Source organism: Anas acuta, chromosome 35, assembly GCF_963932015.1.
Source record: "Anas acuta chromosome 35, bAnaAcu1.1, whole genome shotgun sequence".
NCBI lineage: Eukaryota > Metazoa > Chordata > Aves > Anseriformes > Anatidae > Anas > Anas acuta.
The window spans coordinates 195250-217484 of NC_089013.1; the positions used below are offsets into that span (position 1 = coordinate 195250).

At 52.7% G+C, this 22235-nt stretch overlaps 3 protein-coding genes across 3 annotated transcripts; 2 read left to right on the forward strand and 1 right to left on the reverse strand.

The window, feature by feature from the left end:
* LOC137846632 (uncharacterized) lies at nucleotides 1-2460 on the reverse strand. Its single transcript, XM_068664629.1, has 6 exons — nucleotides 2372-2460; nucleotides 2248-2286; nucleotides 1781-2077; nucleotides 964-1263; nucleotides 491-592; nucleotides 1-236 (listed from the first exon to the last, which is right to left on the reverse strand). The coding sequence occupies exons 1-6, from the start codon at nucleotides 2400-2402 to the stop codon at nucleotides 208-210; spliced, it is 798 nt and encodes a 265-aa protein (XP_068520730.1). The 5' UTR covers nucleotides 2403-2460; the 3' UTR covers nucleotides 1-207.
* A 2108-nt stretch (nucleotides 2461-4568) lies between these two features.
* On the forward strand, nucleotides 4569-13040 carry LOC137846647 (coiled-coil domain-containing protein 81-like). The gene is made up of 4 exons (XM_068664659.1): nucleotides 4569-11146; nucleotides 11638-11699; nucleotides 11981-12142; nucleotides 12315-13040. The coding sequence occupies exons 1-4, from the start codon at nucleotides 10801-10803 to the stop codon at nucleotides 12861-12863; spliced, it is 1119 nt and encodes a 372-aa protein (XP_068520760.1). The 5' UTR covers nucleotides 4569-10800; the 3' UTR covers nucleotides 12864-13040.
* Nucleotides 13041-16334: 3294 nt separating this feature from the next.
* LOC137846638 (coiled-coil domain-containing protein 81-like) lies at nucleotides 16335-18840 on the forward strand. The gene is made up of 7 exons (XM_068664635.1): nucleotides 16335-16493; nucleotides 16667-16728; nucleotides 16881-17034; nucleotides 17596-17852; nucleotides 17990-18075; nucleotides 18245-18387; nucleotides 18725-18840. Exons 1-7 carry the CDS (start codon nucleotides 16379-16381, stop codon nucleotides 18823-18825), a joined length of 918 nt encoding a protein of 305 aa, XP_068520736.1. The 5' UTR covers nucleotides 16335-16378; the 3' UTR covers nucleotides 18826-18840.
* Nucleotides 18841-22235: the final 3395 nt, after the last annotated feature.

Genomic DNA, 22235 nt, shown 5'->3' on the forward strand with positions numbered 1-22235 from the left:
TAAATACAACAACCAGCTTTAATTGGTAAGACTCAAGGCATGGGGTTGTGCACAGAGGAGAGGAGTAGTCAGGTACTTCCAGTTCACTGCTTCTGTCTCTTCAGGACACTGAGGCAGACAATGAGGAATCAGGCAGGGCCCAACGGAACGGATTGCCTTGGCAAAACAGAGTAAAACCTTTAAGGGTTCTTCTTCTAACTCATCTTGTTAGTCCATCCTGAATCCTTCTTCCAGATCTGTAAATGAGGGAAGTAACAGCATCAAAAATTGCTTCTCTGTATTCTTGGACCTCTACGGGAAATCAGTTTGGGGTTCAAACAAGAGAGGAGGGTGAGCAGTGATCCTGTTCAAGCTCTGTCCAGAACACCCTCCCCAGAAAGGAAGGTAAAGTAACACTCAAAATGAAGGATTTTTATTTTTTTTTTGGCAAAGAAAATGAAGTCCCGGGATCAAAAGAATTAGTGTGGTGCAATAAAAATTAAATATTTACCTCTTTTCTTCTTGAGGCGGTGGGAGAAGAAAAAGATGAGGCCATTGATGGTAAAGAACGAGCCACCAACAAGGATCTCTCGAACCCAGCCGATTATCTGGCCTGGGAAGGAACCAGTGGTGACTTTACCATGAAGACTCTTCCAACGAGCAAGCCCACCTATAGCTACCCAGATCTTGGAGGGATGGAGGATAAAAGAAAGAAGGTCTAGAAGGAGGTCCTAGAAAGCCACGGTCTCATCAGAAAAGCCATGTAAGGTGATGAGACTCTTTTCACTGAGATTTTTTTCCCCAGTATTTCTTGTATTTGTTGTTGATGAGAGCATGGTTAGACGTGGCAATAAGCTCATTAAGTGATGGACACAGAGACAGATGACACGAATGAATTCCTAGGCAGGCACACACAGAATAAATTACCCAATGATAGGTCAGTAGTTATTAGAGGTTTTAGTGTGGAAGGGATGGAAAACTCACGTTTCACGTAGACATTGACCCAGGGGCTGCTCTCGGAGCGAACGGCACGTCCAGACTTAAATACAAAATAGGCACAACTGTAAGACCCGGAGACCTCCCTTCCTGTGATTTGCAGGTTGTAGCTGTAGTTTTGCAGTTTCACAACTGGGATGGAGATTGCAAGTCCAAAGTCTCCATAGTACTGGAATTCTCTGATGTAGAATGAAGAAAAGGGGACGGTGCAGAGGAGCTTGACATTGTTCCCGTATCTGTAGACTGGCTGCTGAGGATCCAGGGACAAAACCGGGGCCACTGGAGCATCTGGGGGGGGAGAGCAAACAAAACCTGCTACCTATTGACATAAGGATTTGTGCACAAAACCCATTATTTCTTCCAATGTCATGCTTCAGATTTGACAAAGGGAGTAGACAAGTTAATTCTCTAGAATATTACTGGGACAAATACAGAACCTTTTACTAACGATCAGCTCTTGTGTGAGTCATTCATCGCTCTTTTTTCTACATGTCTTGAACTATGAGAAGAGAAGCACAGACCCACAGACCTCAGAGATAAGAATTCTGAGCAACTCAGTTTCTTTGTATTCACCAAAGTGCAGAAAATAAGTACTCACACGACTAAAGAGGAAGGCACGTGATGCACCCCAAACCGTAAGGAAAGGCTTGGGGAGGCTCAGCGCTGTGAGACCCCTTGGAGGTGACAGAGCTGTTAGGCTACCCTATTCCTGACTGCTCAGAGAAACCCAGGAGCACAAAAGGAGCTTGTGAGAAGGCAGAGACTCGAAGCAACATCATCTAGAGGCAACACAAGACCCACGTACCCTGAACGTTGATTGAAAGAGGAAGGCTCCTATTGGAAAGAATTTCTCGTCCAGCATCCTTCACCCAGTACATGCACGTGTACTCCATGGCAGACGCTTTTGCAGCTGTGAGCTGGAACCAGGCAATTGTGTGAGAGTAGGAAGTACGTTCGTAGACTTGGTCCCCACTTCGATTGAAGAACCGAAATCCATCTACGCTCTTCATCGTCGGAGCCGTGCATATGAAAGCAACGCGTTCCCCTTCGTAGTAGACATCATAACTGGGGTCTGTGGAGAGCTCAGGGACTGGCAGGGGGTCTGGGAAAGAAAGGTAAGGATTTAGAGGACGGGAGGGAATTTTCAAAGGGGAAAAGGAGAGTGACACATCCCTTTCCTCTCTGTTTCACAAAATGCAATCCAACTCCACCCCACTGCCAAAGAGTCAGTTTAGTTGGAGCGCATCTCACAACAGGTAAAATTGTTCTTACCAGCAGAGGATACAGCAAGTGGGAGCACCTGGAGGAAAGCTGTAAGAGACGGGTATTGAAGGCTTTGAGATGATAGGACAAGTCACAGGAGACTGCAAAAAAAAGAAGAAAATAAGCCACTTACACAGCAGCTGTGCGAGAAAGTATTGCATCATCGTGACCAAAACCGTCTTGGAGAAAAAAAGGTGGGCGCCCAGCCAGCTTATATTTCGGGCCCTATGAAGTCCTGCCCCTTTGGGGAATCAGCTGAGAAGGCAGCCACTCCCCAGCACTACATATTCATGGTTCCGTGGTGTGGAAAGTCTGGATGGATCACGGAGCAAACCAAGTGCACTATGCCACAGTCCCTTTGCAGACACTGGAGAGGGCATGGCAACTGCAGGTCATGATCCCGATCCTCCATTTCTTGTGTTTTGTGAAAATTTCCCTTGGGAAATCCCAGTCCCATCCAGAGATGGGTTCTGGGCTTGGCTATCTGTTCTCCTAGCTACTCCACCTGCCTAGTGCAAGGTTTTCTCCCTCTCCATAGGGCGACCGCCAGAAATTTAACATCCTAATGAGCAACGACTCCTTCTCCACCATCCATCTGTCCATTTACCCACCCGCCGTCAGCTTTGTGTTCACACACCATCACTCAGACAAATTTAGCCATCTGTATTGCTCGGTTTCTTCTACACACTCTGCTACTTGGTTCCATGTTTCTCGATGCAGACTCGTATCCCCAGGTACGTTCAGATGTTGAATTTGTGAGGGCTACTAAGCCAGCATGGGTCACTAGCCCCAAATGCCTAAACTATAATCTCAAATGACCTAAATTTACCACTTTAGGCAATGAACAAGATGTCCCATCTTCAGGTGTCATCATATGTCTGCCCAGGACCAACCCAGGGACAAATTTTTTATCACAAAGCCTAAACACCTTCACCCAGTGACCAGCCTCTTAAGCACTGATGGCACTTGTTCCTTCAAAACCAGGCCTTAGCACCCTTTTTTGATGTTTGAGTTCCTAACCCTTAATTGTGCTAGGGGATTCATTCAAATTCAAGCTGAAAAAAAAGCAAATCAATCGCCCAAATTGATTTCAGCCTGCCCAGGTCTTTTGAAGAGCAACACAGCTGCCACAGTCACCCGCTGGACTCCAGTAAGTCCTAGAGGCAGAAATGACATCAAATCTGGAGGATTATTTTTAAATACAGATTGAAAGGCCTTGGTTTTGGAAATGAGAGATGATTTTTGGTTGCTGGTTTAATTGAAAAAAATAAAAATAAAAATTATGTATCAACTGCAACGAATCTGAAGAAAATTCATGTGCTGCTGAGGCTTCCTTTGGAAAAAAAAATCTACAAAAAGCAACTTATCTTTTAGCTACATACAACATATGTTGGATGAGATTATTTCTTCTGTTAAAGTGATTTGATGATTGCCAAGCAATTGACTGATATCAGCACTAGGAAGCAGTATCTTGAATTTACAGAAATGGGGCTGCTGGAGTGTTTAAGGGTTTGAGAAGGCAAGTTCTCATGGGTCCTAAGAGAGGAGAAAGGAGGAGAAGAGCTGGGCTGCAGGCTAGGATGAGATGAAGGATAAATGAATCAAATAAAAGCTTACAGAGATCAATATCTGGGGTTTCTGGCCAGCTGCAAGGATTAGAGAAGAGTCTGAGGAGCAGTGGTGGGCTGACCTGGCTGGCAGCTAAGCCCCACACGATGCTTGCCATGAGAAAAGAGACTAGAAAGAGCAGAACTGACAAAAGTTATGGGTCAAGGTTAAAAATGTTCAATAAGCAAAGGAAAGAGGAAGAAGGAATTTAAAAAATAAACACAAGTGGTGCAAAGGAGATTTCCCACCACCTCCCATTCATCCTTCACACTGGGGTTGCCCCCTGCTGCCACCCCCTTGCCACATCACCCCAATGCAGACCCCCAAACTTTGGATGCTTGGACCCTTAAGATGGGTGCTGGACCCTAAAAGGAGGTTTTGGGTCCTAGAACTGAGGGTTGGAGCCCTTAAAAATGAATCTGTGGATGCTCAACGGGAAGCTCTGAAATGCCAAACCAAAGCTCTGATCCCCAGAAATGGGCTATGGACCCCAAAATGGTGCTTTGGGGCCCTGAAATGAGGTTTAGGGTCTGCCAACTAGCCTTTGCTCCCTCAGAAGTCTCACTACACCCAAAAATGAGGCTGTATCTGCTTGAAGGAGGGCTTGGGGCTTACCGTGGAAATACAGCCCCAAAAACTGAGGCTCTGGGACCTAAACAGAAGGGTTTGGGCCCTAAACAGGAGATATTAGACTCTAAAACACAGGGTGGAAGCCCTTAAAAGGATGTTTTGGACCCTAAAATGAGGTAGCCAAAGCAGCAGTGTGCCATCAGCACTGCTGCGAGCACAAATATGGAATGACACCACAAGGACCGCTGTGACGAAAATTAACCCTAATTAATTATCCCTGCCAGGGTGAAATAAATAACAAACTGCACCACACATGTCCCATTCCTGCCCCTTCAGCATCTGCAGCCGCCTGCCCCAAGTCAGCCGGGTGCAAATCCTTGTTTATAAGCACTGCCTTGTCATGTCCCAATTAAAATAGCTCTTTGGGGAAAATGAAAATAAAAATTAAAGCAATCTGGGAGCAAAATAAGTAGAGCAAACTTGCCAGCGCTATGGTTTTTGGTTTGGTTTGGTGCCTTTTTTTTTGCTAATGTGCAAAAAGCAAGCGACCTCCGGACCTCAACCACCAGCAGCCTCCAAACTGAACACGAGAGCCCTGCTGAGAGCTGCAGGGATCGCCCAGCTGCCAGCATCTCCACCTCTCCCCAGCCAACTTCCCTCTCCTGCTGGAGAGAGGGCAGCATGTCCCACGGCCTCTGGCCTCTGTCTTTCTGCTCCCTGGCATAACAGCCTGGACCTGGGCACCTGGAGAGTGATCCCTGTGCCGTGGGTTGGGAACCAGCTCCTGCTGGATGCCCCAGAGCTCCGTCCTGCCTGAGTGTGCTTCAGCTGTGCAGCACGTACCTGCAGCTGTGTCCTGAATCTTTCTCATCTCGGCTCCAACAGCCTTTGATCTCTGCTCAGACATGGAAACTGCTACTAAAACCAGCAAGGAGGTTTTCTCCTCTCTCTTCATGTCCATTTGTGACATGTCTGTGCTGTGTAGTGTTGGAAATAAACTTGGACATGCACGTCAATCATTTTGGGGTTTTACTTTTTGAGATACTGCTTCCATAGTTCCAAGATCTCAGCTTGTGTGGGGGGTTTGTCCTCTCCCAGGCGCCTTGCTCTTGACGGTTCGGACACCAACGTCTTGGATGTACCGTCCAGGGTGGGCAGCAGCAGGGAGGTGTTATAGCGAGGCCTCCGGGGCAGGCTCTCCTCAGAACTCGGTGATGATACGACGATTGTAGGGAGTCTCTTCGCAGCTGGAGGTCTCAAAGGGAAAGGCAGCTTCTTGGAGGTTGTCTTTGTTGGAATCTTTGGCAGTCCACCAGCATGGAGGACTGTGTCCACTCCTCGCTCTTCTCCAGTGAGCCCCGGAGTTGTCGCTGCCCACACTCGGTCCATCCCTCGTGTTCCGTTTCTGGCTGTGAGTTTGTCCTGGTCTTGGCTGGCCAAAGGCTGGTTTTTGGCAGGAGGCAGCCCTGGGATTGCTGGCAGCTGGCTGAAAACACATCAAAAAAGATTGCATGAGCACACGATGGCACTGGGGCCGCATCCTGCACCCTGAAAACGTGACCCTGCTTGCATACCACCGGCCCCATCCACCCCTCCAGGTGCTGCTTTCAGCACTGCGGGGCACCCCCAGCCCGCAGTGTTTGGGCTGGGCGAGGGGCTCCCTGCTGGGAAGAAGACAACCGTGAGCCTCCGGCCTCACCTCATCCCAGATTCCTTCTTGTCCTCCTGTGCTTTTATTTCCTTCAACTTTTGGAGCTCGTGTTTTGGGATACTCGCACGCACGGTGAAAGGCATGTCGAGCAATCCCCCTGAGGCTGGAAAGGACGGACATGGTCAGAAGTGGGGTGCTGCTGCTGCCGACATCGGTCCCAGGGGGGTGCATAGGGTCTAGGATCCCCATCCTCCTGCCTTCCCCATGCACAGGCACTGTGGCCACTTCCCATCCCAGGGCTCAGTTTTGGGGAAGCCACCAAGAAAGATGTGGGGACAACAGGCTGTGCCCAGCTGGCGGGCAGAGTTGTGGCGCAGGCTGGAGCCTTGGGAGCACCCACACCAGGGCATGAGCCCACTGGATCCCAAAACTGGGCCACCCGTGCCACGGGAAGGAGCCAGCCGCTGCTTTACCTTTCTTGCCCTGGCTGAGAGGTGGCAAGACGCCGTCTTTCTTCTTTTTCTCCTTCCCAGGGAGTTTTCCTGGGGCCTTGGATGATTTCCTGTATGACGATTTGGGCACCAACTCCACTGCAAACCTGCACGCAAGGAGAGGACCCTGGTGTGACATTCGGCACGAGCTGCCCTTTCTGCTCTCTGTCGTCGCCTGCTCATGGGCACGTTTTCACATTCCATAGAGGCTGCTTTTGGCCAAATGGTACCAAAAAGGAGCTGAGCAGCTGCACTGAGCAGCCAACTTTGCAAATATACTTACTCGGGGAAGATGACGACACGGCCAGAGGATGTCAGGGAGGCTATGACTGCCAGCCGGGACACCACGGTGTCCATCAGCTGCGGGACCTGCAGGGGGGAGAACAGAGGTGGGAGAATATCCCTGGTGGGGGGGATCCCAAGACCCCAGAGCGGGCAGGACCGTCACTTTGGCCTGGCCCGAGCCGTTTGGACAAAGGTTTTGGATTGCCCGGAGCAAAACAAAGCCCCTCACCTTCAAAACGGCGTTCTGAAGGTCCTCCTTGCCACACAGCATCTCCAGGACGTCGTAGTAGAATTTCATCTCCACCTTGGTGCCTTCTATGAGGAGCACGCCCAGGTCACTCAGGACGAGGGCGACGTTCTCCCCCTCCCGCAGGCACTGGGAGATGAGGGCCATGGTGCCTCGGATGCAGCTCTCAGCTTTCTGCCAGGACACGCAGGCGTCCGCCGCCACCTCGGCACGTCTCAGGGGCTCCAGCTTCTTGTGGGCTGGAAAACCACACGGGATGGATGTTGTTAGGCACCCGGCGGCCCTTCATGCGTCTCCCCCACGTGCTGCTTGTTGCAGCCCATCCCCCAAAATGCCCCAACTTTGGGCTGGCTCCGTGGCTTGGCTTTTGAGCACGGAGGCCATGCCCCACATGCCCCGGCCGTGCAGCCAGCAAGGTTTCATCCAGCGCCTTACCTGGCAGGCTGCCGTTGCTGTCCTCAAGGTGGTGAGTGTTTAGGAGGTTCGTGGCCAGGTGAAACACTGGCCACTGCAAAGTCATCGCCTTGTCCCCAGCTTGGATCCGTTTCTGGATTATATCGAAGGAGCCCAGAGTGGGGATTCGGACGCCCTGCGAGTGGAAGGGAAGGGCCAAAGGGTGAGGACAGGCCGGAGGAAGAGCTGGAGGTGGCCCCATTCCAGTCCTTTCCCTCTCCTTGCCCTTCCGAAAACGCTCTGCTGCAGTCAAGGCAGAAGCAGCCTGAGGGGACCCAGGGGCCTCCAATGACTGGGATCGGCCCTGAGACACGACACCACCTATCACAAGGGATACCGCGCCTGCGTGGTGCCTGTCAGCCCCTCAGTGGGGACTTTTGGGGTGAGTTCCCTGCTTTCCGGGGAGGGGAAGGGTCACTACAGCCCGTGGCCCCGAGCTGTGGGGACTCCCCTGACTTGGAGAAGCCAAGCAGAGAAGTTGGACTCGGCGCCGACCCACCTTGTATTGCAGGAGCTGCTGCAGCACGTAGTTGGCCACCGCATTCCAGACGTCTGTTTGCTCTGGAAAGCAAAGGAAAACCTGGTCACGCTGGGTCTGGTGGTCCCACACCTCCAGCAGCACCCCGAGACCCGATGTTTGGTGCCTGCTCACGCTGGGTCTGGTGGTCCCACAGCTCCAGCAGCATCCCCAGAGCCGGGGTTCGGTGGCAGATGAAAAGCCCCAGCAGAGACACCCCGCCATGGCTCCGGCACTGGGTCTCGCCCAAGGAAAGCCCCAAATGTGGTTACCAAAACTACTACCGTGGTGCTGGGGGTGCCCCTACCTTTGGCGGTGATGTTGGGCATCAGGCACCTGCGCTGCATGCTGTCCCACAGTTCTACCCGGGACGACTTAATGCAGGAGGGTTTCCTCTCCTTGGAAGAGGTCGCGCTCAGGCTCATCTCTGCACTCGTTCTCTGAACAATCCAGAGTGCAGGAGCCCGCGCCCACGTCCCCTTTTATACTCTAGCCAGGCTGTGTCATGCCATTGTGACACAGCCACCGCTCTATTGTGACACGGCCACTGCTCTGCTGACCAGGGAGATGTGGGTCGTGAGGCGCCAGCACCTCCCAGTCCATACCAGGCCTCCTGTAATCATGGATCAAGAAGTTTCGAGGCCCCTGGATCTTTCTCAGATAACCTCTGACGACCTTAATGTTGCGTCCTGTTAATAGAAGAGGGCGCGATGGTGGGTGGAGAAGTGTGCTTTGGGTGGCTCTGTCCTTCTGTGGATCTCCACGTGCATCCTTTAAGCTGGTGAAGGAGTAATTAGCATACCTACGGGCACAGTAACGTGGCCATACCTCACTGTTTTGGGCCACCTCACTTGACGTGGGGTTGCTGTATGATGGGGAGGACTGGTTTTGGGAGGAGCACGAATACTGCAGCCAACTCAGCGGTCTGGTCCCGTGTGTACAGAGCTCCTTCTATCACGGTGAAACCACTGAGGTCTGGGGGACTGGAACTCACCACGTGTCTGCTAGGAAATACCTAGCCTTCACTTGGGCTTTTGACCCCATTTCCCACAGCATTCTCCTGGAGAAACTGGCAGCTCGAGGCCTGGACGGGTGTACGCTTTGTTGGGTTAAAAACTGGGCCCAAAGAGTCGTGGTGAATGGGGTTAAATCCAGCTGGAGGCCGGTCACTGGTGCTGGCCCCCAGGCATCAGTACTGGAACCACCAGAAGTGTTTTTTGCTCCTGGGCTCTGCCAGGCCCACCCAAAAAGCCCTTCTCTTCCCAACACGCCTCCAAAGCTGCAAACAAACCCTCTCCCCTCTGGCCACGAGCAGCCTCCTGCTTTGTTAGGCCTTCCCCATGCTGACAGGAGATGTGGCCTGCTGTGTCTGCGTGTCAGCAGAAGGGGGGACAACGCTGCAAAAGGGGGGACTTGTGTCTAAGGGCTGCAGGGAACGCAGCCACTCCATCGAGCAGCACCAAGGGGGCTCCCAACAGCCCCACTGCCCCCCAAACTCTGCCTTCCTACAAGGAGACAGCACCCAGCAAGGACTCAAATGTGAATCTACAGCATCTCCCTGCCACTGCCTCAAAGGAGGTTGGAGCAGGGTAGGGATCATTCCAGTGATTCTATGGTTCAAAACATTGCTTTGGTCTGAAAACTTACCATTTGAGGCCAAAAGTAGGGCTTTTGACCCCCAAAGTGAAGCTTTAGATGATAAAAAGAACCTTTGGGCTGCGAAAATGGGGTCTCAGGTCCTAAGAATAGGACTTCGGGTGTACAGATGAGGCTTTTGAGTCTAAAAATGAGACTTTGGATAATAAAGTGATTGGGTTCAAAAAAAAATGATGTTTTGGACATAAAAAGCTGGGGCTTTGAACATGCACATGAGGTTTTGGTTCACATATATGAGACTTTGTGTGCTAAAAATGGAAGTTTGGAAAAATAGAACAGGCTTTGGATGCTAATGTTGGTCTTGACCCTGAAAATGAGTCTTTAGACAGTAAAATGAGGCTTTGTACTGGCGACTGATGGTTTTAACCTTAATATTGAAGCTTTGGACTTATCAAATGAGCATCTAGGCCCTAAAAACATGACTTTAAGTAAAGAAAACATGGCTCTGGCCCCTAAAAATGAGGCTTTAGTTACAAACAGATGACACTCTGGTGCCTAAATTGAGGATTTGGATAACAAAAATGAGACTTCAGACTCTAAAATGAAGCTGTGAGCATAACACTGAGCTTGGATTCTCAGTGGAGGCTCTGGACACCGAAAATGAGGCTTTGAATACCGAAACCGGAGCTTTGGACCCTCCAAAAGTGGCTGTGGGGTCAAGGAATGAGGCTCTGCATCCTAAACATCAGGCTTTGGACTGAGCAAATGAGGATTTGAGCTTTAGCCTTGAGGCTTTGGAAACTGAAAATGAGGCTCTGGACTCTAAAAGCAAAAGTTCACATGCTGGTGAAGTCCTCGTGAGTGACCTGCCCCTTCTTCCCAAGGCCATAAACCCACTTTTTCTTCCCGAGCTCTAGCCAGAGCTAGAGTGTCAGAGCCTGATGTTTTGGGCCTGAGGGCCAAAAGCCTAATGTTTTGGTCTGAAACCCTCCATTTATGGCACAAGGCCTCCAACTGTTCAACCCCTCCTGTTGAACTCCCAAGGCCTAACGCAAAGTACCTAGAGCCTCATTTTGGGTTAAAACACCAGTACTGAAAGGTCAACGCCTTTATTTAGAGAACAGGCCATTTCATAATCTGCTCCATGAGCTGCCCCGGCACCAAGAGCACACTGACAGGCCTGCAGCTCCCCGGACCCTCCTTCTGCCCCTTCTTTTGGATGGGCGTCACATTTGCTAGCTGCCACTCAGCTGGGACCTCCCTAAAACAGCCCGCCCTGGGCTACTTCTTCCTCCATTCCCTTCCTCAGGCCATGTCCCGGCGGCCATGCCAGGGGCCTGCAGAAATGGGGGAGCCGAGGTGGGAGGCAGCAGAATTAGGGAGCCTTTTGGAGCCCCTCTGGCCTGGCCTTCGGAGTGCGGAGCTTCGTTTTGGGGCCCAGAGTCCCACTGGGGAGTCGGAGCCCTCCTTGCGGCAACCACGCACTGCTTGTGAGTACCCAAATGGTTTGGGCTGAAACCCTCCTTTCTATGGCCCAAGCTCTCCTTTAAGTGTTTAAACCCCACACTGCAGTGCCAAAGCCTGCTTTGTAGTATCTTGAGTCTCAGCACCAGTGTGGAAAGCCAAAAGCCTCATTTTGAGAGTGGCATGAGCCGGCGTGTGACCTTTGCTGACGACGTGAAACCCGCCTACATGAGGCGGACCAAGATAGATTTCTGGGATGGGATGAAGCATGGATCCTCGATGCCCAAAATCACTGCCAGAGGTATGGGCACCCCCGGCACAGCAGCGGCGCGGCTGATGTGCATTTGGGGCTTTCCATCGGGGTTGACCCGGCTCTGTGGTCATCTCTGGGGGGTCTCCGTTTGGGGCTGGAGATGTGACGGCTCTTTTCCTCTGCCACCAAAACGTGGGGCTGGGGGTGCCGGAAGGCTGGCAGCCACCAGACACAGAGCGTGACCTGATTTTCTTTGCCTTCCAGATCAAAAATCTGTCTGGGATGCAGTGTCAGCCTACATCCGGGACCACCTCCAGCTGCGCCAGGTGGGTTGGCACCCACGTCACCCTTTTTCCCCTCCTCAAAAGTAGACAACTCACCCCAAAAGGCCTCACCAAGAGACCAATAGGTATCGCATAAGTGCGGTGCTGCTTGTGGTAGGCAGTGTGGTATCTCAGGGCTGACCCCAGTTGCTGAAAGCCCCTGGGTCCCTAAGCCTGGCTCCCAACAGTGGGAAGGGCAGAGCAGGACCCCGGATGGGACCATCTCCGGCTCTTATTCCAGCTGATCCTTAACCTTCGGCCCTTCTGTTCTCTTCCACTTGCAGGGTGTCCATATTCCTGCCCTTGGCTCCTTTGATGTTGTTACCAAATGTGTCAAGGTTCGGAATGAGACAATAATTTTCCCGATGCCTGTGTTTTACCTGGCCAGGAACCTTATAGTTTCTCACAACCTCACGGACAATAAGGAATACCTGCCAGGTAAGAGGGTGCATCCCTTGCTGCATGGATCTCAGGTGCTTCTCAGAAGCAAAGCATCCCCTGCACAGAGCAGGTCCCAAACCGAAGCCTTTCTGGGTGACGGCTGCCATGAGCAGCACCTGGGGAACATGGGGAAGGGCCGCTAGTGACCGACTCCATCCCTCTCGTGTCGTTTTCCAGGAGCTGGAGCCCCTCCAATTCCCTGAGGTGGCTGCAGCTGCCTCCGTGTCCTGGAAGACGGTGGAGAGCCGTATCCGAGGCACCACGTCCCTCATCTCTCGCACCCTGGGGAAGGGGGAGAACATCGCCCTCGTCCTGAGGGATGTAGGGGTGCTCCTCATCGAAGGCACAAAGGTGCAAATGAAATTCTATTACGAATTTCTGGAGATGTTGGCTGGGAAGGAGAACCTTCACAAGGTGATGTTTTATTTTCCCCACGACCTGGGCAGCCTCACAAGGGGGCAGCAGCAATGCTTGCCCTTGGCCCACCAAGACCTCTCGGGTTGGAGCTCTTGGCCAGCCTCTTGGCCAGACTCTCAGCTGCTAAAACCGAGGCCCGAGTCTTTCTGGTCGCTGATGAAAGAACCTCAGAAGAAAGTGCTGTCAGCACACAGCAAGAAGTGCCCCCAGCCGCTGCCAACCATATGTGAGGCGCCCATGTCACTGTGGCCCCATCCACCAAAGGGCAGACCAGGGATCTCCAGGACGGAGAGGCCCTGGCCACACTGATCAGGGCTGCCGTGCCCTGAGGAAGTCGTTCCTGATCGTTCCTCTGCAGGTGGCAGGACAGGTATGGAACTCAAAGAACCATAGGATCTTTTAGGTCCCAGTAAACGATGTCTGGAAGTACCAGCTCTCCACATTTTTTGAATATGTTAAGGGATGGTGACTCAACAACATCCCCGGGCAGCTGTTCCAATGTCCTACAAGGCTTTCAGTGAAGAAATATTTCCTAATATCCAACCTTCACCTCCCCTGGTGCAACTTGAGGCCATTTCCTTGGCCTGCTGCCTGTTGTGTGGGAGAAGAGACCGATCCCTAACCTGCTCCAGCCTCCTTTGAGGCAGTGGCAGGGAGACGCTGTAGATTCACATTTGAGTCCTTGCTGGGTGCTGTCTCCTTGTAGGAAGGCAGAATCTGGGGGGCAGTGGGGGCTGTTGGGAGCCCCCTTGGTGCTGCTCGATGGAGTGGCTGCGTTCCCTGCAGCCCTTAGACACAAGTCCCCCCTTTTGCAGCGTTGTCCCCCCTTCTGCTGACACGCAGACACAGCAGGCCACGTCTCCTGTCAGCGTGGGGAAGGCCTAACAAAGCAGGAGGCTGCTCGTGGCCAGAGGGGAGAGGGTTTGTTTGCAGCTTTGGAGGCGTGTTGGGAAGAGAAGGGCTTTTTGGGTGGGCCTGGCAGAGCCCAGGAGCAAAACCCTGCTGCTGGCCTGGCTCTGGTGATGGGATAAAGAGAGGGAGGGAAATGGCGGCCCTGCCCTCGGTGTTGTGGCCTGGAGCCATCCCCGGGGTCTGCCTGTGGGCAAAGAGCTCCAAAAAGTGGCAGTGCTGACTCAGAGGAGTCTCTCTTGTTTTGCAGAAACCCATCAGTCTTTGGACCACGAGGAAGGAGATGGTGGAAATAATAAAGAATGTCCTGTGAAAGATGCTTGAGGTCTCCTTTGTTCACGATGCAGTCTCACTGGGATCAGGATGAAGTTTCCCATCGGGGCTGTGGCTCTGCCATCAGCCCAAACCATGCTGGGATCAGGGCCGTTGCAGGGAGGTGAGGCTGGCGTGGAAGCCCTGCTCTCCTCCATCCCAGCCTGGCATCTCTAGCACGTCGGGGACCCTGCGTACGCCCCCCGTGCCTGACCCAGGAGGGCTGAGGTTGGTTGGTGGGAGGCCAGGGGTGATCCCACGGGGACCGACAAGTGGTGGCTGCTCTGTGGATCCCTGTGATGAGAGAGGAAAAGGATCCTGGTGGGCATATTACTTCATGAGATCCTGGGGACAATGGATCTGGGTGTGAAATGTCAGTTCTGCCGATTTTTTTCTGGTGTGGTGACTTAGGAAGTGAGCTCTTAGTTGTTCTGCTTCCTATTTTCAGTGTGGTTTTTGGCTTAGGGTCAGACCAGGGCTATTTCAATCCAGACTAGAGGGGGAAACAAATTTAAAGTCTATGTAAGAATGATATGTCTCAGACAAAACTGCACTTTAGGAATTTAAAAGTCTCTGTCCTGCCTCCATTCAGACTTCTTTCTGCAGCATTATACGTGGAGGTTAAACGAAGGGATGTGCACCTCCACACATGCTCTCCCTCTTATGGAGGCTGTCACGTCCAGATGCTCTGCAGGCGGAGGCAGCTTTCAGCAGAAATCACTGGTCAGATCAAAACCCAGCCCAGACGACCACAGCCTTCATGGCGCTCGTTCAGGGCTGGGCTCAGGACCCTGCTGACCCAAGGCACTCGGATCACTCTCCAGGTGCCCACGTTCAGGCTGTTATGCCAGGGAGCAGAAAGACAGAGGTCAGAGGCCGTGGGACATGCTGCCCTCTCTCCAGCGGGAGAGGGAAGTTGGCTGGGGAGAGGTGGAGATGCTGGCAGCTGGGCGATCCCTGCAGCTCTCAGCAGGGCTCTCGTGTTCAGTTTGGAGGCTGCTGGTGGTTGAGGTCCGGAGGTCACTTGCTTTTTTCACATTAGCAAAAAAAAGGCACCAAACCAAACCAAAAAACATAGTGCTGGCAAGTTTGCTCAGGGATGAGCCTGAACGCGACCTCTGCCAAGGAGAGGAAACCCTCCTGCATGAAGCCGACCCGGGTAGAGCTGTGGGACGGCATGCAGCGCAGGTGCCTGATGCCCAACATCACCGCCAAAGGGACGGGCACAGCTGGGCACAGCCTTTTGTCCCCACATCTCGGTGGCTTCCCCAAAACTGAGCCCTGGGGTGGGAAGTGGCCACGGTGCCTGAGCAGGAGGATGGGGGTCTGAGACCCTATGCACCCCCCTGGGACCGATGTCGGCAGCAGCAGCACCCCACTTCTGACCATGTCCGTCCTTTCCAGCCTCAGGGGGATTGCTCGACATGCCCTTCACCGTGCGCGCGAGCATCCCGAAACACGAGCTCCAAAGGCTGAAGGAAACCAAAGCACAGGAGAACAAGAAGGAATCTGGGATCAGGTGAGGCTGGAGGCTCACGGTTGTCTTCTCCCCAGCAGGGAGCCCCTCGCCCAGCCCAAACACTGCGGGCTGGGGGTGCCCCGCAGTGCTGAAAGCAGCACCTGGAGGGGTGGATGGGGCCGGTGGTGTGCAAGCAGGGTCACGTTTTCAGGGTGCAGGATGCGGCCCCAGTGCCATCGTGTGCTCATGCAGTCTTTTTTGATGTGTTTTCAGCCAGCTGCCAGCAATCCCAGGGCTGCCTCCTGCCAAAAACCAGCCTTTGGCCAGAGGGCCCTTCAGAGGGCTTCCACCATCAGTTTTAGAGCCTCCTGCGCCCTATTTAGGTCCCAAACCCTTCTCTTTAGGGCCCAAATCCTTCTCTTTAGAGCCTGAACCCTTCCCTTCAGTGTCAAAACCCTTCTCTTGAGGGCCAAAAAAAAAAAAAAAAAAATCTTCAGGGCACAAAACCCTTACTTAAGACCTCTAACCCTTCTCCTTAGGGCCCAGGCACTTCCCTTTAGGGCCCAGGCCGTTCTCTTTAGGCCCCAAATCCTTCTTCTCCTTAGGGCCCAAATCCTTTTTCTAGTCAGGGCAGAAAGCCTTCTCTTTAGGGACCAAACCTTTCTCTTTAGGGCGTGGGGCTTAAAAAGCAGAAGGGTTTGGGCCGGAAAAAGTGGGGTTTGAGCCCTAAAGAGAGGGGTTTGGGGCCTAAAGAGAGGTTTTGGGCCTGAAGGGAGGGGTTTGGGCCTAAAGAGAGGGGTTTGGGCCTGAAGGGAGGGGTTTGGGCCTAAAGAGAGGGGTTTGGGGCCTAAAGAGAGGGGTTTGGGCCTGACGGGAGGGGTTTGGGCCTGAAGGGAGGGCTTTAGGCCCTGAAGGGAGTGGTTTGGGCCCTAAAAGGAGGGGTTTGGTCACTAAAGGGAGGGGCAAACATTGATGGTGTATTACAGTCATGGTGACGGTGGCCCTGTTGGCAGTTATGACGTAAGTGATGACCTCATAAGCCGTGTCACAATGGGGCGGGGGGCGGTGGCAGGGTATAAAAGGGGTGGGGGGTGGCGCCGGGACCCTTCATCTCTGGAGAAATATCCTGAGAGCGAGCGCAAGGATGCAAAAACGCGTCACTTTTGCCGACGAGGTGCTGCCCAACGTGAGGCGGACCCCCGTCCGCTTCTGGGATGGGATGAAGGTCCCGTGCCTCACGCCCAGCATCACCTCCAAGGGTAGGTGCCGAAATTTGGGGCTTTTTGTGGCGGGGAGACCTGGCTCTGTGTGGAGGTCTCTGTTTTTTGGGGTCGGGGATGTGATGGATCTTTATGCAACACGGGTTTTGGGGTGATGGAAGGGTGGTAGCCACGAGAGGCGGTGTGTGACCAGATTTTTTTTTGCCTTTCAGAGAAAATAAGCGTCTGGGATGCGGTGTCAGCCTACATCCACGAACACCTCCTGCTGCACCAGGTGGGTTGGCACCCCCGTCCCCCTCGTTCCCCTCCTGAAAAGCAGGAAACTCACCCCAAAAAGCCCCACAGACATCGCACAAGCGCAGTTGTGGTAGGCGGTGTGACGTCTGATCCTTAACCATTTTTCTTTCTTTTCTCTGCCATTTCCAGGGCGTCCGAATTCCTGCCCTCGGCTCCTTCGACGTTGTCCCCAAATTGGTGAAGGACGGGAACAAGACCCTGATTTTGCAGATGCCCACGTTCCGCCTGGCCAGGAACCTCGTCGTCACCCACAGCCTCACCGCCAACAAGGAGTACCTGCCAGGTAGGGCAGGGGGTTAATCCCCTGCTGACCCCCTCCCTCAATATCAGGTGTTTTTTTTTTTTATTTTTTGTTGTTGTTGTTGTTTGTTTGTTTTTTGTTGCTTGGTTTGTGATTGTTTTGTTTTGTTTTCGTTTTTTTGTTGTTTTTTTGTATGTTCGTTTGTGTTTTGTTTTGTTTTTGTTTTTGTTTTTTTGTTTTGGTTTTGTTTTGTTTTTTATTGGTTTGTTTGTGTGGGTTTTTTTTGTTGTTGTTGGTTTGTTTGTGATTGTTTGTTTGTTTGTTTGTTTGTGTTTTTTTTTTTCTCTGTCTCCAATCTGCTCTCCCAGAGGCACAAAAAACCTCGCTTACTGCCCAGGCTCTGGCCAGCAGCAGGACCCTTCCCCAACACGGGGCAGCTTCTAGATCCCTCTCACAGCACCCCCCTCCCCGTGCCCCCCTGCTGCCAAACCTTTTCTATCCAAAACCCACCACAAGGTCCCAAACCGAAGCCTTTTTGGGTGACGCCTGCCACGGGGAAGGGCTGCTGGTGACCGCCCCCATCCCTCTCGTGTCGTTTTCCAGGCCACAAGGAGCTGGAGCCCCTCCACTACCCCGAGGTGGCCGCCCAAATCTGCCTGTCCTCGCAGAGGGTGGAGAGCTGCATCCAGGGCACCACGTCCCTCATCTCTCGCTGCGTGGGGAAGGGGGAGAACATCGCCCTGGTCCTGAGGGACGTGGGGGTGCTCCTCATCGAAGGCACGAGGGTGGAAATGAAATTCTATTCCGAATTCCTGCAGAAGCTGTCCGGGAAGGAGAACCTTCAAAAAGCCTTTTTCAAGGTGAGGGTTTTGTTTTCCCCACGGCCTGGGCAGCCTCACAAAGGGGTAGCAACGCTTGCCCTTGGCCCACCGAGACCTTTTGGGTTGGAGTTTTTGGCCACGACCGAGGCCAGAGGACATTTGCCATCTCCTTGCAGGTCCCCCAGCTGATGGACGTGGTGGTGTCCCGGAGGGCACCCTTGGCCTCCCTGACCTTCTCTGGCCGTGTCATCGTCTTCCCCGAGTGAGTATTTTTGTGGCTGTGGCCGCTGCTCGTGTTCTCCTTGCACCCATGGGTGCTTCTTTGCTGGACGAGCCCATTGCAAAGTCCAGGAAGGAATTTGGGGATGGGGCTTTGATGGCAACGTGGAAATGGGGTGATTGTGGGTCACGCTGAGGCCTTCTTTTGCCAGGTTTGAGATGGAGAGCATGCCCAAAAAAACGCCCCAGGAGCACTCCAAGGAGAAGAAAGAAGGGGCTTTTCCTCTTCTCGGCCAAGCTGGGGGAAGAAAAGCAGCTGCTGGTTCCCTTCGAAGGGACGGGGAACCGACTCCTGGTGAGAAAACCCATCGTGGAGCACCCAAAAGCTCTGCCTTGCACCACATCTTGTCACCGCGCCTCCAAAACGGAGCCCCCGGGTGCGAGGTGCCTGATGTGCCCGGCCCTGGGCGCTGCAGGAGGACGGGGATCAAGACACCCCCTAAAATTGGCCGTAGCCAGCTCCTTTCTCCCAGAACTCGGCCCCAAAAAAAAAATATTGAGGCTTAGAAAGGAGCCGGGCGAGGGCTGGTGCCAAGGAGGGTCTCGGGGAGCAGCCTCAGCACCCGGCGTGTCCCCGGGGACGGCGGCATCACGGAAATGTTCTTCTAACACCTCTCCTTCCCAAATTTTAGGCAAAGGTCTCGGGCTTCCTTCCCTTGCCCCCACGGGGTCGACAGAAGAAGCAGCCCTGAAGGGGGAGGCGCAGAAGGCAGGGAAGGCTCCCTTGAGGTGAGGCTGGGGGCTCCAAATGGGTGGGATGAGGCCGCCGGGAGCCCCCCCAAATTTCAGGGCTGCAGCATCCAGCGCTGCATGAGGGGGTGGGGGGTGCAGGATGCGACCCCAAAACCATCCTGGATTCTTGGTTCTTCCATCAGGCTGCCGGCCATCCCGGGGACTCCTCGCAAGGCCGAAAAATCGTCACCCAAGGGGAAAACGGGACAGGCAAAGACACCCGGAGCCTCGAGGCAGAGAGCAGGAAGAGGAGCGGGGATGTTTCCCCCCTGCGTGGGGGAAAACCCGGCAGCCAAAAAGCCCCCCCGGCCCCCGGGACCCACAGAGCTGTCCTTCCCCGTGATAAGCGTCTTATCACCGGCCAGCTCGGAGGCCAGCCTCCCCGAGGAGCCCCCCTACAATGTCTACAGGCTGCAGCCCCCGGGAAAAGAGGGGGCAGAAAGGTTAAAAAACAGGCCCGAAACCTTCTGGACGGTGATGAAAGATCCTCAGAAGAAGGCGTTATCCGTGAACGGCACCAACAGCACCCGCCCGGTGGCACCCGCGCCCCGAAAACCCGTGTCAGCCCGACCCAAACCGCCGAAAACTGGGCCGGGGCTCTCCGTTTTGTGGCCCCGGCCACCCTAAACTTCGGGCTTTGAGCGCCCGACCCAGCGAGGAGGCCATCGGAGTTGGCAAAAAGAGGTGGGTGATCCACATCAGCATCGTTTTGGGGGGCTCAAGCCTTGTAGGGAAGCAGAGTTTTTTGGGGACACCGGGGTCTCTCCAAAGGGATCTCAGTTTTGAGCCATGGGTTGGCTCAATCCACCCCAAACCTTTGTCTCCTCCAGCACTAGACTCAAATCCCCAAATTTCTCTCTTCTGTTGGTGCACAGACAACACCAGGCCATGTTTTTTAGGGTTTGGAAGGCCTCAAAAAGCTCTTGGCCACAGAGGAGAGGGTGTTTTTTTTTGTAGCTGGGTGCTGCTTTCAAGGTTTTTTGGGAAAAGAAAGGCTTTTTTTGTGCAGGCTTAGCAGAATTTAGGAGCAAAACCCCGCTGCTGACCAGGGCCTGGGGAAAATATGAGGTGAAAAACGAGGGAAATGGTGGCCCTGACATCACTGTCAGGATTTGAAACCATCCCCAGCCTGTGCATGAGGGTATAGAAGGCTAAAAAAAAATCTAAAAAGTGATTTTTTTCTCTGTTTCTTTGCAGATCTCCATCGTTCTTCCTGACACGATTGCCTCAGAAAGGAGGTGGAGTAAAACACGATGGAATCCCAAAAAAACTGTTGAGTTTTTGTTTTTTTTTATGAGGCTCGTTTGCAAGGAGTGGGGTGAAGGTTGCTTTCGAGACAGGTTCAAAGCCCCCAAAACCATCAGCACCTCCCAAAAAGTGGGGCCCAAGGCTCCTTGTAAGTTTGGAGTCCCTGAGGTCCTTTGCAGTCCCCTCCTCCTGCCACGCCCCAGCTTGGCAGAATTCCACAGCTCAGAACAAGGAAAAAACGTCAAACCAAGGGATTATAACTAATAAATTTTAATAGTGCAAAGTATTTTGAGGGAGGAGAAGGGAAAAATTCGCGAACGTGAGGAATTTTGGCTCAGCTTTGCCACCCGGGATGGTGGCAGGCTTTTGGCTTTTAGCTCCACTGCAAAGTGTAGGCTTTGCCTAATTCCAGTTCCAGCTGGGTGGTTAAAAAGACCTTGAAAAAGCAAAAGAAAATTAAAAAAAAAACGGTGAGTTAATCAGATCTGAAGACATCTTGCTTTTTTGTTTCTCATACATTACCAAAAATTTGCCTAAGTGCCATAAATTTCTTTATTCTGGATCATGAGGTTCTCATCCCCTCCCCCCCCCCCTTTATTTTGGGGGCTAAACCCCCCAGTTTTGGGGGCCTAATGCTTCATTTTGGGGGTAAACCGACAATTTTGGGGACCTAATGCCTCTTTTTCAGGCTAAACCCCCCAGTTTTGGGGTCCTAATGCCTCATTTTGGGGATTAAATCCCCCCATTTAGGGAGCCTAATGCCTCATTTATGGGACTAAAACCCCCAATATGGCGGGCCTAATGCCTCATTTTGGGGACTAAACCCCCCAGTTTTGGGGACCTAATGCCTCATTTTGGGGATAAACCAACAATTTTGGGGTCCTAACGCCTCATTATGGGGACTAAAACCCCCAATATGGCGCGCCTAATGCCTCATTTTGGGGACTAAACCCCCCAATTTTGGGGACCTAATGCCTCATTTTGGGGACTAAACCCCCAGTTTTGGGGATAATGCCTCATTTTCAAGCCTAACCCCCCAATATGGCGGGCCTAATACTTCAGTTTGGGTGTTCAGCTGATTCAAGGATGGAAGCTGAAATTCCTTGAAGTGACCCCACAACCCCGTCACCCCCCCAAAAAAAATCCAGGGATTTTAAGGGAGGAGAAGGGAAAAATTCGCGAACGTGAGGAATTTTGGCTCAGCTTTGCCACCCGGGATGGTGGCAGGCTTTTGGCTTTTAGCTCCACTGCAAAGTGTAGGCTTTGCCTAATTCCAGTTCCAGCTGGGTGGTTAAAAGAACCTTGAAAAAGCAAAAGAAAATTAAAAAAAAAAAAACGGTGAGTTAATCAGATCTGAAGACATCTTGCTTTTTTGTTTCTCATACATTACCAAAAATTTGCCTAAGTGCCATAAATTTCTTTATTCCGGATCATGAGGTTCTCATCCCCTCCCCCCCCCCTTTATTTTGGGGGCTAAACCCCCCAGTTTTGGGGGCCTAATGCTTCATTTTGGGGGTAAACCGACAATTTTGGGGACCTAATGCCTCATTTTCAGGTTAAATCCCCCAGTTTTGGAGGCCTAATGCCTCCTTTTCAGGCCTAACCCCCCAGTTTTGGAGGCCTAATGTGTCATTTTGGGCCTAAACCCCCAATTTTGGGGGCCTAATGCCTCATTTTCAGGCTAAACCCCCCAGTTTTGGGGTCCTAATGCCTCATTTTGGGGATTAAATCCCCCCATTTAGGGAGCCTAATGCCTCATTTATGGGACTAAAACCCCCAATATGGCGGGCCTAATGCCTCATTTATGGGGCTAAACCCCCCAGTTTTGGGGGCCTAATGCTTCATTTTTGGGGTAAACCGACAATTTTGGGGACCTAATGCCTCATTTTGGGGATTAAACCCGCAATTTTGGGGGATAATGCCTCCTTTTCAGGCCTAACCCCCCAATATGGCGGGCCTAATACTTCAGTTTGGGTGTTCAGCTGATTCAAGGATGGAAGCTGAAATTCCTTGAAGTGACCCCACAACCCCGTAACCCCCCCAAAAAAATCCTGCCTCCCCCCTTGTGCCCCCCCCCCGGCCACTTATGGTGCAGGTGACGGTTTTGGGGGTGCCGGTCCCCTCGAAGCCCCAGCTGAGGTGGTTGTGGCCCCTGTAGGCCTG

Coding starts and splice junctions, on each gene's coding strand:
- LOC137846632 (XM_068664629.1), bottom strand. CDS start 2,402: ATGATGCAATACTTTCTCGCACAGCTGCTGT. Junction 2,078..2,247: donor ACTTGCTGTATCCTCTGCTG/GTAAGAACAATT, acceptor TTTCTTTCCCAG/ACCCCCTGCCAGTCCCTGAG. Junction 237..490: donor CCGCCTCAAGAAGAAAAGAG/GTAAATATTTAA, acceptor CCTCATTTACAG/ATCTGGAAGAAGGATTCAGG.
- LOC137846647 (XM_068664659.1), top strand. CDS start 10,801: ATGAGCTGCCCCGGCACCAAGAGCACACTGACAGGCCTGCAGCTCCCC. Junction 11,147..11,637: donor GCGGCAACCACGCACTGCTT/GTGAGTACCCAA, acceptor TTTGCCTTCCAG/ATCAAAAATCTGTCTGGGAT. Junction 11,700..11,980: donor ACCACCTCCAGCTGCGCCAG/GTGGGTTGGCAC, acceptor TTCCACTTGCAG/GGTGTCCATATTCCTGCCCT.
- LOC137846638 (XM_068664635.1), top strand. CDS start 16,379: ATGCAAAAACGCGTCACTTTTGCCGACGAGGTGCTGCCCAACGTGAGG. Junction 16,494..16,666: donor GCCCAGCATCACCTCCAAGG/GTAGGTGCCGAA, acceptor TTTGCCTTTCAG/AGAAAATAAGCGTCTGGGAT. Junction 16,729..16,880: donor AACACCTCCTGCTGCACCAG/GTGGGTTGGCAC, acceptor TGCCATTTCCAG/GGCGTCCGAATTCCTGCCCT.